This window comes from Ptychodera flava, chromosome 8, assembly GCF_041260155.1.
Source record: "Ptychodera flava strain L36383 chromosome 8, AS_Pfla_20210202, whole genome shotgun sequence".
Classification (NCBI taxonomy): Eukaryota; Metazoa; Hemichordata; class Enteropneusta; family Ptychoderidae; genus Ptychodera; species Ptychodera flava.
Window position 1 is genome coordinate 13,210,729 of NC_091935.1, and position 14,342 is coordinate 13,225,070.

A 14,342-nucleotide genomic window follows, 5' to 3' on the forward strand; every position below is an offset into this window, starting at 1 on the left:
AAATTGCTGTTTCTCTGATCAAGTTAGCATATCCAATCCAGCCATGCGGAAATATAAAGCTATCATCCAAACGAAATGGTTTTTTTTTCTTTTAATATCGGCGATCAGTTGAAGATTTGATAGTCTGTGTAAAACTTTGGTCAAAAACAGCAATCGTGTTCAGTAAAGTTCTGCAAAATGAGACAAGTTCCATTCGTGATATATATACCTGAACAGTCTGGCCATGGTGCATCGTTTTGTGGAGGATACCAAGCACCGTCGGAATCGCAATAGTAACCAACATTGGGAGTAATTGCGAATCCATACCCATCCAGACACTCCAACGCACAGTCGATTCCATTCTCCGCCGGTGTGCAGATAGTGTTACCGTGCAATGGATCCTCTGGAATCTCGCATAGACTCTCTTGTGATGGGAAGATGTAAACGAAAGAAATGTTTACAGGGTAAATCACACGATAAATCGACGCCATGAAGAACATCGTGTCAGTGAATAAACATTACATTGTAACATGGCTCGGCAACCTACATACATGGTAGTGAGGAAGACATGGTGAATATGTGGCATTTCGCAGTATTTTGCAAACATATATTGACGGCCGGTATTATTGCGTCATTTACTGACACTTCTTACCAAAATATCTTAATTAACTTCTAGCTACGTAAACGTGCATTTTTATGATAAAAGGTCATATTTGATTTATCTCAATTATCGATATTTAAACAAATAACTTTAGTTCCTGGAATAATCAATTTTCACACTACAACACTCCGATAAAAAGGAAGACTTTAAACGGGCAGGTTATTTATAACACGATTGGAACTAATTTGGGATAATTGGATATTCATATTTTTCAAATTTCTCATGAGTGTTAGATGCCCTATATTTATATAGCTGAATGTTGCAATATTACAAATTACTCATAAAAATAAGTGTATAACTTAAAGGCGGAGCCTCCCTTTAAAAGGACGCCAAGGTATGGCGGCGTTCATTGTGTAAGTGGACACCAAACAGGCAACACGCGGGCACACGCTCCAGAAAATGCCACTTTTAAGTTTTCCCCGGCCGCAAAAACACAGACAGACTGCCAAGCGGTCAGCGCTAAGTTGCTGCCGATCGAACTCTGTGGTTATATTCAAAGTCTAACGCGACTGGAAGACAATTTTTTAGGAAATTCGAGCGTTTGTGGTGGGGAATCAATGACCGTTGGCGATTTGAACCGATCGTCAATCAAAAGCTTGCATAAACTCTGTTTGCAGGATTAGCAAAATGTGACAAAAGGTTGAGATCAGTTTGTGTAATCAATGTTATAGAAATCAAACATCATACTGGCCAAGCGTTTGACTGGGAGGAGAACTCCACTAATGCGAGAACCTGGGATTGAAAAGTGCGGCTTTAAAAAGAAAAGCAGATGACCTTATATTTGTAGATTAAACCGACATTACTTCATAATCCAATTATCCCAAATTAGTTCCAATCGTGTTTTATCAGCTTTATCTACGCACAAATTGACCAACTGGATAAACATTACAATGGAAAACAAATGGCTAACACTATGTAAATACTCGATGTGAACAAGAAATGATGCGAGAACCAGGGATTAAGAACTTCCCCTTTAAACGATACGTTCAACTGGTAGGGATAAAATTTGACTTTGCAGTTAATCTTGACCACGCCAGTTTTACATAAGAAACACCAAGCATACCTTGAACTTGTATAATAATGTGACATGTTCTTGAGTTGCCAGCAGAATCGGATGCTTTATATTCCACCACGGTCATGCCTTGCGAGAACATGTCTGGTGAGTAGTGAGACTGCACCACGGTGACTTCTTCATTGGAGTTATCAGAAAATCTAGGCTGTTCCCAACTAACAAATGTCATAGGATCTGCCGACAAAATGGGTGATGGCGATCTGCAGCGATCTATAACAGGTGGCTCGGTATCTGGAGCAAAACGAGAATGTGTAAAGCTCAGAATTAACGATCTCTAGAATAGCTTGAATCGCTTATTGACGAGAATCATTACCCACGATTAAATCATTCGCGTAATACGGTTAAGTCATTGGCGTAATAACATAATTCATATACCGAATATGTATATTTTGTCATTTGTATGTAAGATAAAGCCAGACAGCCACTTCTCTGGCCAGATCATTTCCAAGTCCTGTCATTCTCAGCAGAACTTGATAGGACGTTGAACTTATAGGAATAAAAGCACGCGTTCGACATTGCAGTATAACGAAGATATACTTATATAATGTTATATAAGTAGTTCGTGACGCATACTTTATTTCATTCTTATGTGCCATAACTCAGAGGTAGGTTAACTGAATACTCCTTCATAGCTATCTGCATTCAGCTAACAGCCTTTGCGCTGATAGCCACAAAAATTGCATTACTTACTTTAGGTTTCCACCAAACCACTTGTCAATAGTTGCCAGTTGAGTAGTTCAGCCGTTCGTTTAGCTGGCAAAAGCAAAACATTACCATCCCAATTGTGAAAACTACAGCCCATGAAGATTGGGCTAGCGGTTTTGTTAGCCTCTGTTATGCACGATTTTCCTAGAAAACTACGTTTTCCAGGGTGTTCGTCTGCAACTTACCTCTGACAATGACAAGGAATGAGCACTGCGCCTTGTTACCAGATTTATCTGTTGCTATGTATGTGATATTATGCACACCAATGCGAAAATCGTGAGGTGGAGACACGGCTGGCACAACCGTCATTGATACCGGGTCATCCGAGTTGTCCTCTCCGCTAGGCACTTTCCACAGTACTGTTGCGATGTTGCTGTGAACTTGAGCTTCAGTGAAGGCGTGTATCGGGCACGTCAATTTCGGTGGCTCGATATCTGCGGAAACGTTACATTTTGTAAGGAATGACCCCAATTCACTATAAAACCATAGTCTGATCCTGTCTTGCACGTCCATGCAATGTAATCCATACTTAATGAATTTAGGCCGGCTATGTAACGACAACACTATGAATGAGGTACATATAACAATAAACAGTCGCAAGTGTTCTAATACTTCATTGTTGCAATTTATTATTTGAAACATGGAAAAACGGAACAGCAAGTCCATGTACTCTAAACAGCACATTCGAAAGAACGAATTTGGTGGCTGCTTAATGAAGAATGCACCTAGGAGACAGATATTAGGACGCTCAAATTTTTACAATTCTTTTCTGATATACCACTTGTGGGGGTTCATTTTAAAGCTCTTCTCGTAAGAAAAAATTTCGCTGTTTTAGAAATTTCGCTGTTTTAGTTTATCGAAAACCGAAAATGTTGCTCCTCTCCGTGAGTTAACACAGGGATGGCGACCACTTTGAATTTTATATATCGATAAACCTTGGGTAATTTGTTTCTCTAGTACCAAAACTTGCACGGTGGCCTCTGATTTTTATTCTTGACTTTGGAAAGAATGGTTGAAGAATGGTTCTCCCACAAATAAGCAAATACTTCCCTAACCACGAATTAAAAGTCCAACTTAGCAGATGATAATGGTGAAAGAACCGGAGAAGAGTGATTGGAAAACGTGTGATCCTAAGAGAAGTTTAGTATCAATAGAAAAGCATCGGATAATTAGAACAACATGTCATGTCGCAGTTTAAATGTCGGGAGTATTCAATGATAAAGAAGATATGGCACATTTTTTCAGTTTGTTCCATACACCATCATTAACAAAGTACCAGAGTTTATCTGATTGGCTAGAAAAGCAGAGTATTGGTAAAGTATCATCGTCCTACTATACACAGTCCGCGATAGTAACAATCTATGCGATCGCTCATCTTATAACAGAATTGCTCGTATAATCCAAAGAAGTATGCAACATGTAGAATTCCAAGTGTCGACAATGTGATGATAGTGTTTGTCAGTTACCATAACGTCAATGGTCTGTTGGCGTCTTTTGATGTTGCCGGAAGCAACATGGAAGTTTCGTATTTTCCTAAGCTGCTTACCGATACATTCCGTTTCTTTGTTTGAATCCGTCCACTGGCCTTTCATCTCACATTGGTATTTTTTAGGACCTTGTCTCTCATATCCGTTGTTACAAGTTACCACGCACACTTGCCGGACTTTGGATTTTCTGCTAGTACAGTGAGGTGGATTTACCATACCGTTCTCCACTTCTGGCAAGGCTTGGCAAGATATTGCTGTGAAGGTATACATAAACAACAGTGCAAAGTTAAGATTTATAAACCTGCAGTATGTGTGAGTGTCTTAGAGGATAGAACCACACACACGACAATGAGATGTCCTTATTGAGTGTCGAAGGCAAAAAACCTCATATCGAAAATGTAAAACCAGCATCCTTTCAACGATTGTTCGTGATTCGGTCTTGGGTACTGGCACTTGCCATTTAGAAATTTAAACCACGGTTGTGAGCGGACTTTTTCCCGTGCGTTTATTTTGACCACAGAAACCTTATCTTGTTGCAGTAAAACATCTCGTTGACAAATTTTCTGTGTTTGCTCATCTATATCTGTAAATGGATATACCTCTACAGGAAGCAGGCAGACCGCTCCATTCCTTGATGGCCAGGCATTCTCTTCTCCTTGTACCCACCAGCTGATATCCGGAGTTACACGTGGCAGTACAGGTTGTTCCATACGCATAATCTCTTCTGTCACACCTCAATCGACCGAAAACAGGCTTACTCAATGGCTGGCACAGCTTAACTGCATGATGGAAAAGAAAACTGACAATAGAATAGAATAATATCGACAGACTCTAAATATCATATATTTGCCTTCGTTAAAAATCTGGCACATTTTGATTTGTTCCTATGAGCCGACACACTCGTATCTTTCTGACATCCAGAGCTAGGATTACACCCTGTAAACAGCTGCACCCATTCATCATCGTGAGTTCGTGCAAATCCATTGTTATCAATGTCAACTGTGGACCTGTTTACATGGAATTAGGGCTAAACAGGTAAGGCGAGCTATTGCCAATGCTGTTCATATATAAGACCTTAAGCAGGATTCGTGTGTCATAGATGTTGATTATCGAGATTTAAGTTTTACATCATGCATGTTCTTGTAGAATTAATTTTCTGCAATTTGGTGGTCATACGATTTAATACTCTTTAGCCCAAGGTTTTTGTAACACTAACTTCGACAGTAAGGTGCATCTCCAGACCACGTTCCATCTTTCTCACACCGTCTGACGCTGTCTCCGCCCATCAGCTCGTAGCCTGCCTGGCATACTAATCCACAGGCCGAATTATACATATTGCTACAAGAATCGCCTACAAAGTAGCCGTGTGGTGGTGGTGACAGTCTTGGACAGGAGATCTCTAGGAGAAAGAATGGGTTATAAGGAATAAATTTTCGTCGATTTTTGGATTAGGCATTTTGGTCACATAATGAAGTAAATTTTGGTCTTATAATGTACCTAAAGTAAATCACATTTCTAAGTTACTTCACTGCAATTACATAAATCTGCTTCATATTTTTTAACTTATCTACCACGTTTCCACCACAGGTGACTGCCAAAAGGTATGCAGTCGGTAGTCCTCTCAGCTTCAACATTCGTTGGTTTGGATTTTTTGTCGTGATTTCATTGCCATAAATTTTACGAATGATTATTTTACGAATTATTGTGTATCATTGCCGAATGAAATCTGAAAGTGCGTAAAGCTTTAGTAAGTAAATCATCGGCTTTGTGTCCGTGCGAGCGAAGGTTTTCGGAGACTTTCAGGAAAAGAATACACAAGTTTTAATGCTGAATTGTTAGAAATATTCAATCGCAAAAGAAAGTCACGGCAGTCAGCAGTCATACTACAACTATAAAACCACCTGGTGAAGTAAAATTGTATTGTCTAGAGACATATAGTTACAGGAATGAGCAGGTTGTATGAGAAAACTGGCAAATAAAAGCATATTGAATTGTTTGGTAATTTACAATGTATACAGAGTCAAGAACTGAGTCTTTTTCTTCCTGTTGGGCACACGCCACAAAGAAGGATGCCTACCTCTGCATCTTGTGTCAGAGCCAATTGTGCTGAAACCATCCTTACACACGCATTGGTGCAAGGAGGTACTTGCGTTTGGACTTATGTGGTTTCCGTCAGGACACTTGAGACACGTGGTTATTCCACCAATAGATGCCGTTGGCTTGTATGTTCCAGGTGAGCAGGCTATAACAAAAATGCGTGAATTACATTAATTGCATTGTCAGGGTATTTTAGGTATCTGAATATGTATACAATCTTTTCGAGTACGGTTTATAATTCATATGTACTTTGTCCCTTACAGACAACATTTACAATAACCATCCCTCTGTTAGTGGTTATTCTCTCTCTCTCTCTCTCTCTCTCTCTCTCTCTCTCTCTCTCTCTCTCTCTGAAAGTGCATCTATTCGCAAATCTTGCAGAGCATGATGCCTGCATGTCGAAGATTGTGCAACTCACGTTGACAACCATCTTTGAGACCATTTCCGTAGTATCCAGCTGGGCACATGCATTGATACTGTCCTGTGTGGATGCCACAAACACATCTGGCGATTGAGTCGCAGCAATTCTTGCCCGCTGCACACAGTGATGAGCAGTGCATTAGATCTTGTTCGATAAGTTCGCCAACTCCTAAATCTGATAAAGGAAAAAAAGAAAATGTGTTTTCATTTTCAATTATGAATATTGTGTATTTTTGTGTGGTATACATTCTGAATTGGGTGCCCAAACCCTTGGACCTTGCATAATAATTATTATTTACATGACATTCAAATGGTCACTATGTCTATTTCGACGTCATTTTGATGAACGAAGCCACGGTCTTGGTCGGTCATAAACTAAAAATGTTTCAGTGACCAATACTCCATAGTTAGGCAGATCTATTAATGAAATTATAGATAAGTTTAAAGCCTGATATAAACGTTCACTAATCTTGATTTAGTTTAGTGTCTTCTCTGTTTGTAATATCTCAACCACAAATCCAGTAAGTTCATGTTATTCACAACGATTGTATTGATTTCCTTTATTAATAGCATGCATTCTTGCAGCAGTTAATTATATGAGTATTGCAGATTATAATACAAGATCGCCAACTCTTTTGTCATATTAGCACATGTGCTATTTGTACTGAGACAGAAACGACACAGTGTCGAGTGTCTGACACAGCATTCACTCGGAAGACTAACTTTGAACGTTTGTTGCAGTAAGGCGTTTAGATAATCACAGACAGTAGCAACTGTGTATGATACAATTACCAACCATGGTTGCTGGTTGATTTATCGAAGTGACGTCCACAGTACACAGAGTGACCAGTTGAACGTCACAGAGACTCAAATTTTACCATCTTTTTGGCAATAACTCAATCGGAAGAAGATACCTTGCTTGCGTAAGTGGACAGAGGTTTTGTACTTGGTCTTCTAGAATTATGCATCATACAAATGTCATAATCAAGAAACGAAGAATACATTGATAACATCATTACCTTCGTGCAAGGCTCTACGAGCAAGTTTTTCAAACTCCTCAAAACTGTCCAGTATGTAGCAGTGTTCATCCTTTGGCTCTGAGGCCATGGCTCGCAGTTCCTTAACGTTGCCATTACGAATACCAAACGTGAAAACATGGACTCCTGTCCTTCGAAGTTTCTCCGCTTCGGGCTGAGGGTCTGGCCCATTAGAGTAGCCATCCGTTATCAAAATGACAGCTTTCGTAGATTTGCGGCGAGCAGATCGCAAAATATCCTGGGAGGGCGAATAATGAGAGAACAGAAGATAACAATTGTTCTGGTAAGTGGAAAGCCCAAAACTTTCTAGCAAGTCCAGCTATGACTATTTGTATTGGTTGTATGGTTGTGAAATGGAATTTTCTCTTGGGGTCAACGTCACACTGGCTTTGACCTTGTTTGCTCAGGGTTCAAAGTACTTTCACCCTATTGTAATTAACACAACATGTAACTTAATATCTTGCTGTGACGTCACCTATTTTTTCAGTTGAACATTTCAATTTTAAGCTTTCTACCAATGGGTTATTTGTTATATGCAGGCAAACCAATGTAATGGTGGTCATCCGTACATATGAAAAGCAGTTTCCTCAAAAAGCAACTAACGAACAAAAGTTTGGCGCCAAATTACACATTCCCTCTCCGAAGTTCACGTTTTCAGATGTGATATTGCAACAAGTTTACGGTGTCGAAATTGAGAGTCGTTTGGTTTCGTCAATGACGATGCAATCGTTCTTATTAACATGTTCCGACTGTGGACCCCTCCTGACACGATTCAGTCGACCTCTCCAAAATGCAATGACCTGTAAAGGTCAACGTTGTACCGGCTTCGACGTTTTTGAAGTCACGTCGGCTTTACCTTATGTCAACTACAGTTCTGACGTCAGGCGGACTATTTAATGCGCTCTGCAGATTCACCGACGTCAATAAGACACAATGATGTCCCCTGGATTCGTTGTATACAAACCTCCCCTGCAGAATTATCATGACCTTTTAATAATTGCGTTACAGGTCATTACAAGATTTTAAAAATAGTTTCTGAAAAAATTCAGAAATGTTCGGCGAAATTGTATTCCTTGCAGCTTAAAAGGCAATGATGACTGTAATATTTTATGTTTTCGTTATTTTTAATGCAAAAAACAAGAAAAAATCCTTACACACATTCTCTCTAAAGCGTGTAATATTCAAAGTCCTGTTAGCCGTACAAACAACGAATTCTGTACAATATGCAATGACAAATGAAGGGTAACCCGAACTATAATTCAATTATCAGCTATAATATTGACATTAAGCTACGGTCCTTTTTGAAAGGACCGTGATTAAACACATAATAACTGTGTTCACGAGTACATTGGGCATTCGACATGAATTGTGAAGAAGAACAAAAAACAGTGTTTTATAAACATAGCAAGAAATAGAGGAAAGTACATCAAAAAGTACAACTAATGGACCTTAACCTGGTCCACGGGCACCATCGATAATGATGGGGTTGGGCCAAACAAAAAGGGCGAAAAGGATAAACTAAACAAAAACATGGATAGGAGTTAAATGTTGCCGGCATTTGCACGCAATTGTGACCATGTTGGATCTTTACTACAAGCACATTACAAACGGACCATTTGTATTACGCGTGAATTCAAACATTTCTTTGAGGTTGAGTGTCGTTTTATGTGTGCAGGAGGTGACCTAAAGACAAGTGTATGTTATTACTTTCCGACTGTGAATCGAAAGTTCATTGAAGTGGGACGCTGGCTGAGACCCCTCGCCGAATGTTAAATCAGCATTCACTGTTTACACGATTTCTCTCGATGGGAATCACGCATGGTATTCGCGATTATTTCGTCGACTGAGTTCGCTGATGAAGCTGATCAACATACTAGACTAGTGCTCACTGACCCGCACTTCAAAACATTGTCCATTAAATAAACAGCATCTACAAGCCCATTTCTCTTGTTCTACAAATCCGTCAGTCTTTGAATAATGTTACACAAACATAAAGTCAAGGCGAAATAGCAATTATTCGAAGTGTTCATTCCATCTGGGTTTTCAAGTGAGCAACATTTTTGTCACTGTATATCACAGCTGTGTTGGATATGAGGGCGGTTTTAATTTGAGGTCTGTCTCAGATTAACTTATCTTTAACATTCAGGGTAGATGTGATGTTTTCTGAACTGCACTTCGCAGCTTATTTTTATCAGATGATGAAGAGAACGCCAGAAGCCGCCCATGGCAACAGACTCCATCTCTAACGGACTGTAAAAGGAATTCTCCATGCCAAATGAGCGAATCGTATGCTTTTTGCAAAAAAAAAAACAAATTAATCAGAAATTAAACCAACATGATATTAGAAAAATTCATTGCCTGTTGCAGATTGCAACAAGCAGTGTTCAACGTATACGATCATACTGTGTGTTAAACTCGTCTCCTATTGTCATGGGTTTAAAAAGTTTCTATTTTTTACTATACTTTCCTTTTATAGAATTTTCTTCGGCACATGTAAATTAAATGTTGGAAGCTAGAAGATGACTGCATGCATGCTTCGGAATTGTTGTAAATGTGTCAAAAATGATGATCACAAACTCAACAAAAACGTTTGATGTTCTTTTTACATATTGATGGAGAAAACGTCCTGGTCGTTATCCCCAAGACCTTGACCACGCTTAAATTACGCGAGGTATGACAGGGGTTTCTTCAAAGCGGACACGTTTTAATATCATGATTTGTGGTGGCGATAGTCAGTCCAATAACTGTTTTACCATTGGAAAAGATTTCAGACCCCACCCCTTCCAATATAGACTGCATCTGTCCTTCAGATTTGCAAAATTCACTGTCTGTGCCCCGTGACTTTTGTGATAATCGCCAGACATTTGAAAAGTTTACGCAAAGATAATGCCGGAGTATCAACTCGTTGATGCAAGATTTACATGTCATATAGCACGGGACGTGAAGAAGTGTGGGAACTGTTGCTGTCAAGGTGACGTTAACAGCAATCCAACGACTCATCTGTGTAATCTATCTTCTGTTTTATTTCCAACCGTTTCCTCCGTTTAACTACCCGTGTGAAGCGATAAAACCAGCGTAGCTTTGCAATCTACCCTTCGCACTTCGGATTTCCTCATAGCGTGAAGAACCTACCATGCCGCCTGGAGTCGTGACCTTTCTAAGTAACAGCTGTAGGCTTCGTGTCTGGATGCTAACGACGTTTCCATAAATCTGAGTAAAGTACACTCAAGCGCATCGTTGTGCTGATGACTTATATAACTCATGATCTCCTTTTTTGTCTCAAGCAATTAATCTAAAGTGAACCATAATTTAATCACGGAATTTCCGACAGAGAAATAAAAAAAATTCATGGGGAGTGAGTAGAATAAAACGAAACGTGCCGTTTGGCATCAATGGCCCCTGAATATAGCTAGAACCGCACAACTTCATCAGACTTCGCAAATTATATCTTACTATTCATAACTTTGAGTAATCATAAGCTAATGATTGATTGGAAACACGTTTCTCGCATTTCTCTGTAGCATGACGTGGGTTCACGTGGTTGCAACAAACTAAGGGTCGGAGGACAGAAAGCGACATCCTTACGATGCGCTGGTTATGTAAATCGAACATAATTGCAAATTACACTTTGTGTTTCCTGATTTAACAGCTAGAAATGTTTGGATCATACACATTACACTGATTTCCCCAATTTTCTCATTGATGACGTATTTGCATTGATTCTGCTCATTCAATCGTTTCAACAGACAACAGCATTTCTTATTTGAGCATAATTATACTTAACTTTTTCAGTCCATATATTCCATCAATGGCATATATCGAGTTTTCTTCGAATCAATCTCGTTTGAATGGGTTTAGATTCCACCAAGAGATCCAAGTTTCTAAGCAAATTTGCTAGCAATGTTCCATTCAAAGGTATCTGATATTCTACAAACAATTACGCCAATGGCATCAAAACAGACAAGCTTTACAAGTAACAAATGTAAACAAAAACACATTAGGAGCCAAAATAACGTAATAGGCGTAACCGATACGAGATTCTCACGACTAATAGTGCGTCTTCAGTTCATCGCCAAAACATAAGCAACAGCCAGGGTGTTCAATTCTTTTGAATCGCCTTAAAATGATAAGACCTCTTCAGAACATGGCTTAACTTGCTGTAAGTTTACTTAAAAGGAGACTTGCATTCTTACAAAGTAACTGTACAATCATTCTAAGGATAACTGACAGCTGCATTTACCAATATATCAATATCAAATCACAGCACAGAGCCCAGACTTTACCCTAGACAGTCAAGGGTGAAGGTCTGACATGGCAAACAATTTGCCTGGAAATTCCAGAGCGTGGGTCAAATATAAACTACGGGTTTTCTTTTGCGGTGTCTTGGATACATCGCTCGTAATGAAGTTTAAATTCGAGTTACATAGTAAATATGTGGGTGCTTAGTAACATATTATGAAACTGGTTAAATTGCGAATATTTCAAACCGTTCTTGGATGTCGTTTCTGTATGGACGTAGTGATACTCTTATCCCACGCCCATACTTAATGTCGACTGCTCAGGTTGTGATGTTTATGAGTATATTGTGATAACAATGTACATAGTACAAGGTTACATTGTGGCCATGAAAAACATTCCTGATGCACTTTCTGGAACATATCTCTCTCTCTCTCTCTCTCTCTCTCTCTCTCTCTCTCTCTCTCTCTCTCTCTCTCTCTCGTTCATTTGCACTTGGCCAATTCAACAAAATAAATGAATTTCCTCAGTTTAATTGGAAATGCGCTTTTGTTTTTCTCCGACCAAATTGCAGTGACCTTGTGTTGTGATACAATAACGTTTGGCATTCATCAGTGATTTTTAACGGTGCCTTGCAATGTGTAACATCTATAAACTCTCTAATATATATATATATATATATATATATATATATATATATATATATATATATATATATATATTGTCTTCAGCAAACGTTTGGGGATTCTAATGTTTATTGCAGTGCAAATGTGATTGTCAGCTGATTCTATGGGACACCATATCAGAGGCATTAGAGAATGGCCGATCACCATTGGTGCTTGAAGATGAAGAGTATTTCCTTAACGAAGAGATCTTGGCAGCTTGTTAGGTAAAATGAATTCGATACGTTATTATAGAGTGTTAGTCCTTTTTAATTTGATTTGATTTGAATTGAGTTCATATTTTAGAATATGTCGTTTATTGAAGTTGCAAGTATACAAATCTTCATACCACAGTACGTGATGAAATTGGCCCTTGATTCCATCAGCTTGACATCGCAACCCGTGATATGGCTGAATGTGTTCAAGCAGGGTGTATGGACAAACTATATACTACGGCATACAGGCCATGTGAACTCACCAAAATGATATAATTTAATGGTAGTTCGCTTAGACATGGTTTTGAAAATCCTTGCATCTTAAACACTGTTTAAGGTTAACATGTCAGGTTATCAAATTAAAACTGTACATTATTTTTGCCTGTATTATACTTCCAAGCTATAGTTCCTTCACTTTCTCGAGATGTTATCCGCAGTGAAGCTCATACAGCGGATTAGGCATAAATTAACAAGGATTTCTAGTCGGTCTGAATGGTATAGCATAAGATGTATTAGCCAGTGTAAAAGCTTTTCAATCTGCAAACAACTTCTGGGATGGATCAGTAGAATTCGGGGAGGGCTGGTCAAAACGATTATGTTTCTTTACATTCCAAAGTTTGTCGCACAATTTCAGTCTATTCGAGGTGTGGTACACAAGACACTGCCGATGGAAAAACAAATGGAATCATTGGAGAACGTTTCAGCAAACTCGCATACTTTTTGTGAAAACAAACTTTCCGACAGCCCAGTGTTGTATGGAAGTTAAACAGGCTTTCTCGTGGATGATGTGGGGCATGAGTTCTTAAGTACAGAAAGCAATTACTTCAACAGATGTAGTTCTGGGGTAAAGGTGACTATGTTGGTAGAACTACTATCACCGACAAAATAAAGCAATTATTGTATTTACATTAACCTAAACAGTTGATGCAATATGTGACACTCTTTAATGATTTTTCTCACGAAACCCACTCAGCAAATGTCACTTATTCACACATTTTCGCAATCAAACGTTTTGTGATCTCTTAGAGTTAACCACTGTTTGTTTGCTTTTTAACCCTGTGTTGGCGGTACTCTAGTTTCCGATACAAGATGCACGTTCCTATAGTACGGTGATGGACGTTGCAATCTATGTATTAGATAATATGATCAGTTTGGCGACGCAACGTTGTCGTTTCTTGTATCATTGCGATATAGTGTCAAGCAATATTTTCGGTAGAATGCGCCTCGGGGACAGATATTCAGACTCTCAAATTTTTACAGTACAGAGAGTTAAATGGAGGGTGTCGTCGGAACCGCGCGTGCGCGACTTTCTTGTTTACAAACGATGTATTTCATGAGTGCTATCTAGATGCATCACGTAAACATAGCCGCAACATTTAAATTTTACGATATTCATTGTTGAGAAACACGTTTTAACTTTCATCAATCGCCAATATACCCTGGATACAGTGGTTACATCGGTCGTTGGGGTCCCTGTCAACCTTTGAGCAGAGTTCCGACGACACCCTCCGTTTAACCATAGACAGTAGAGAAACCTACTGTATATGCTTTAATGCAGGATGACGGCCATTTGAATTCCAAACATCGGCACTGTGATCGTACCTCCAGACGGAGGTAGCAAACTGTTTTACAACATAAAGTAGGTTCACTTTTAGTGCGGTTTTGAATCAGCAGACGCAGGTATGATTCTTCTACAAACACGGGGCACTCTTATAAATGTTGGCAAAGGACTCTCTCGCTCGAATTCAGATACAAAATATGGTATCATCGA

The 14,342-nt window shown here is 39.1% G+C and overlaps 1 protein-coding gene across 1 annotated transcript in view; it reads right to left on the reverse strand.

Moving 5' to 3' along the window:
• Positions 1-14,342, reverse strand: part of LOC139138527 (sushi, von Willebrand factor type A, EGF and pentraxin domain-containing protein 1-like) — a 55,640-nt gene that overhangs the window by 25,977 nt on the left and 15,321 nt on the right. The window contains 9 exon segments of the mRNA XM_070706937.1: positions 209-403; positions 1,704-1,943; positions 2,603-2,851; positions 3,964-4,158; positions 4,504-4,683; positions 5,121-5,303; positions 5,982-6,146; positions 6,420-6,596; positions 7,441-7,696. Coding sequence (XP_070563038.1) covers positions 209-403; positions 1,704-1,943; positions 2,603-2,851; positions 3,964-4,158; positions 4,504-4,683; positions 5,121-5,303; positions 5,982-6,146; positions 6,420-6,596; positions 7,441-7,696 — 1,840 coding nt within the window.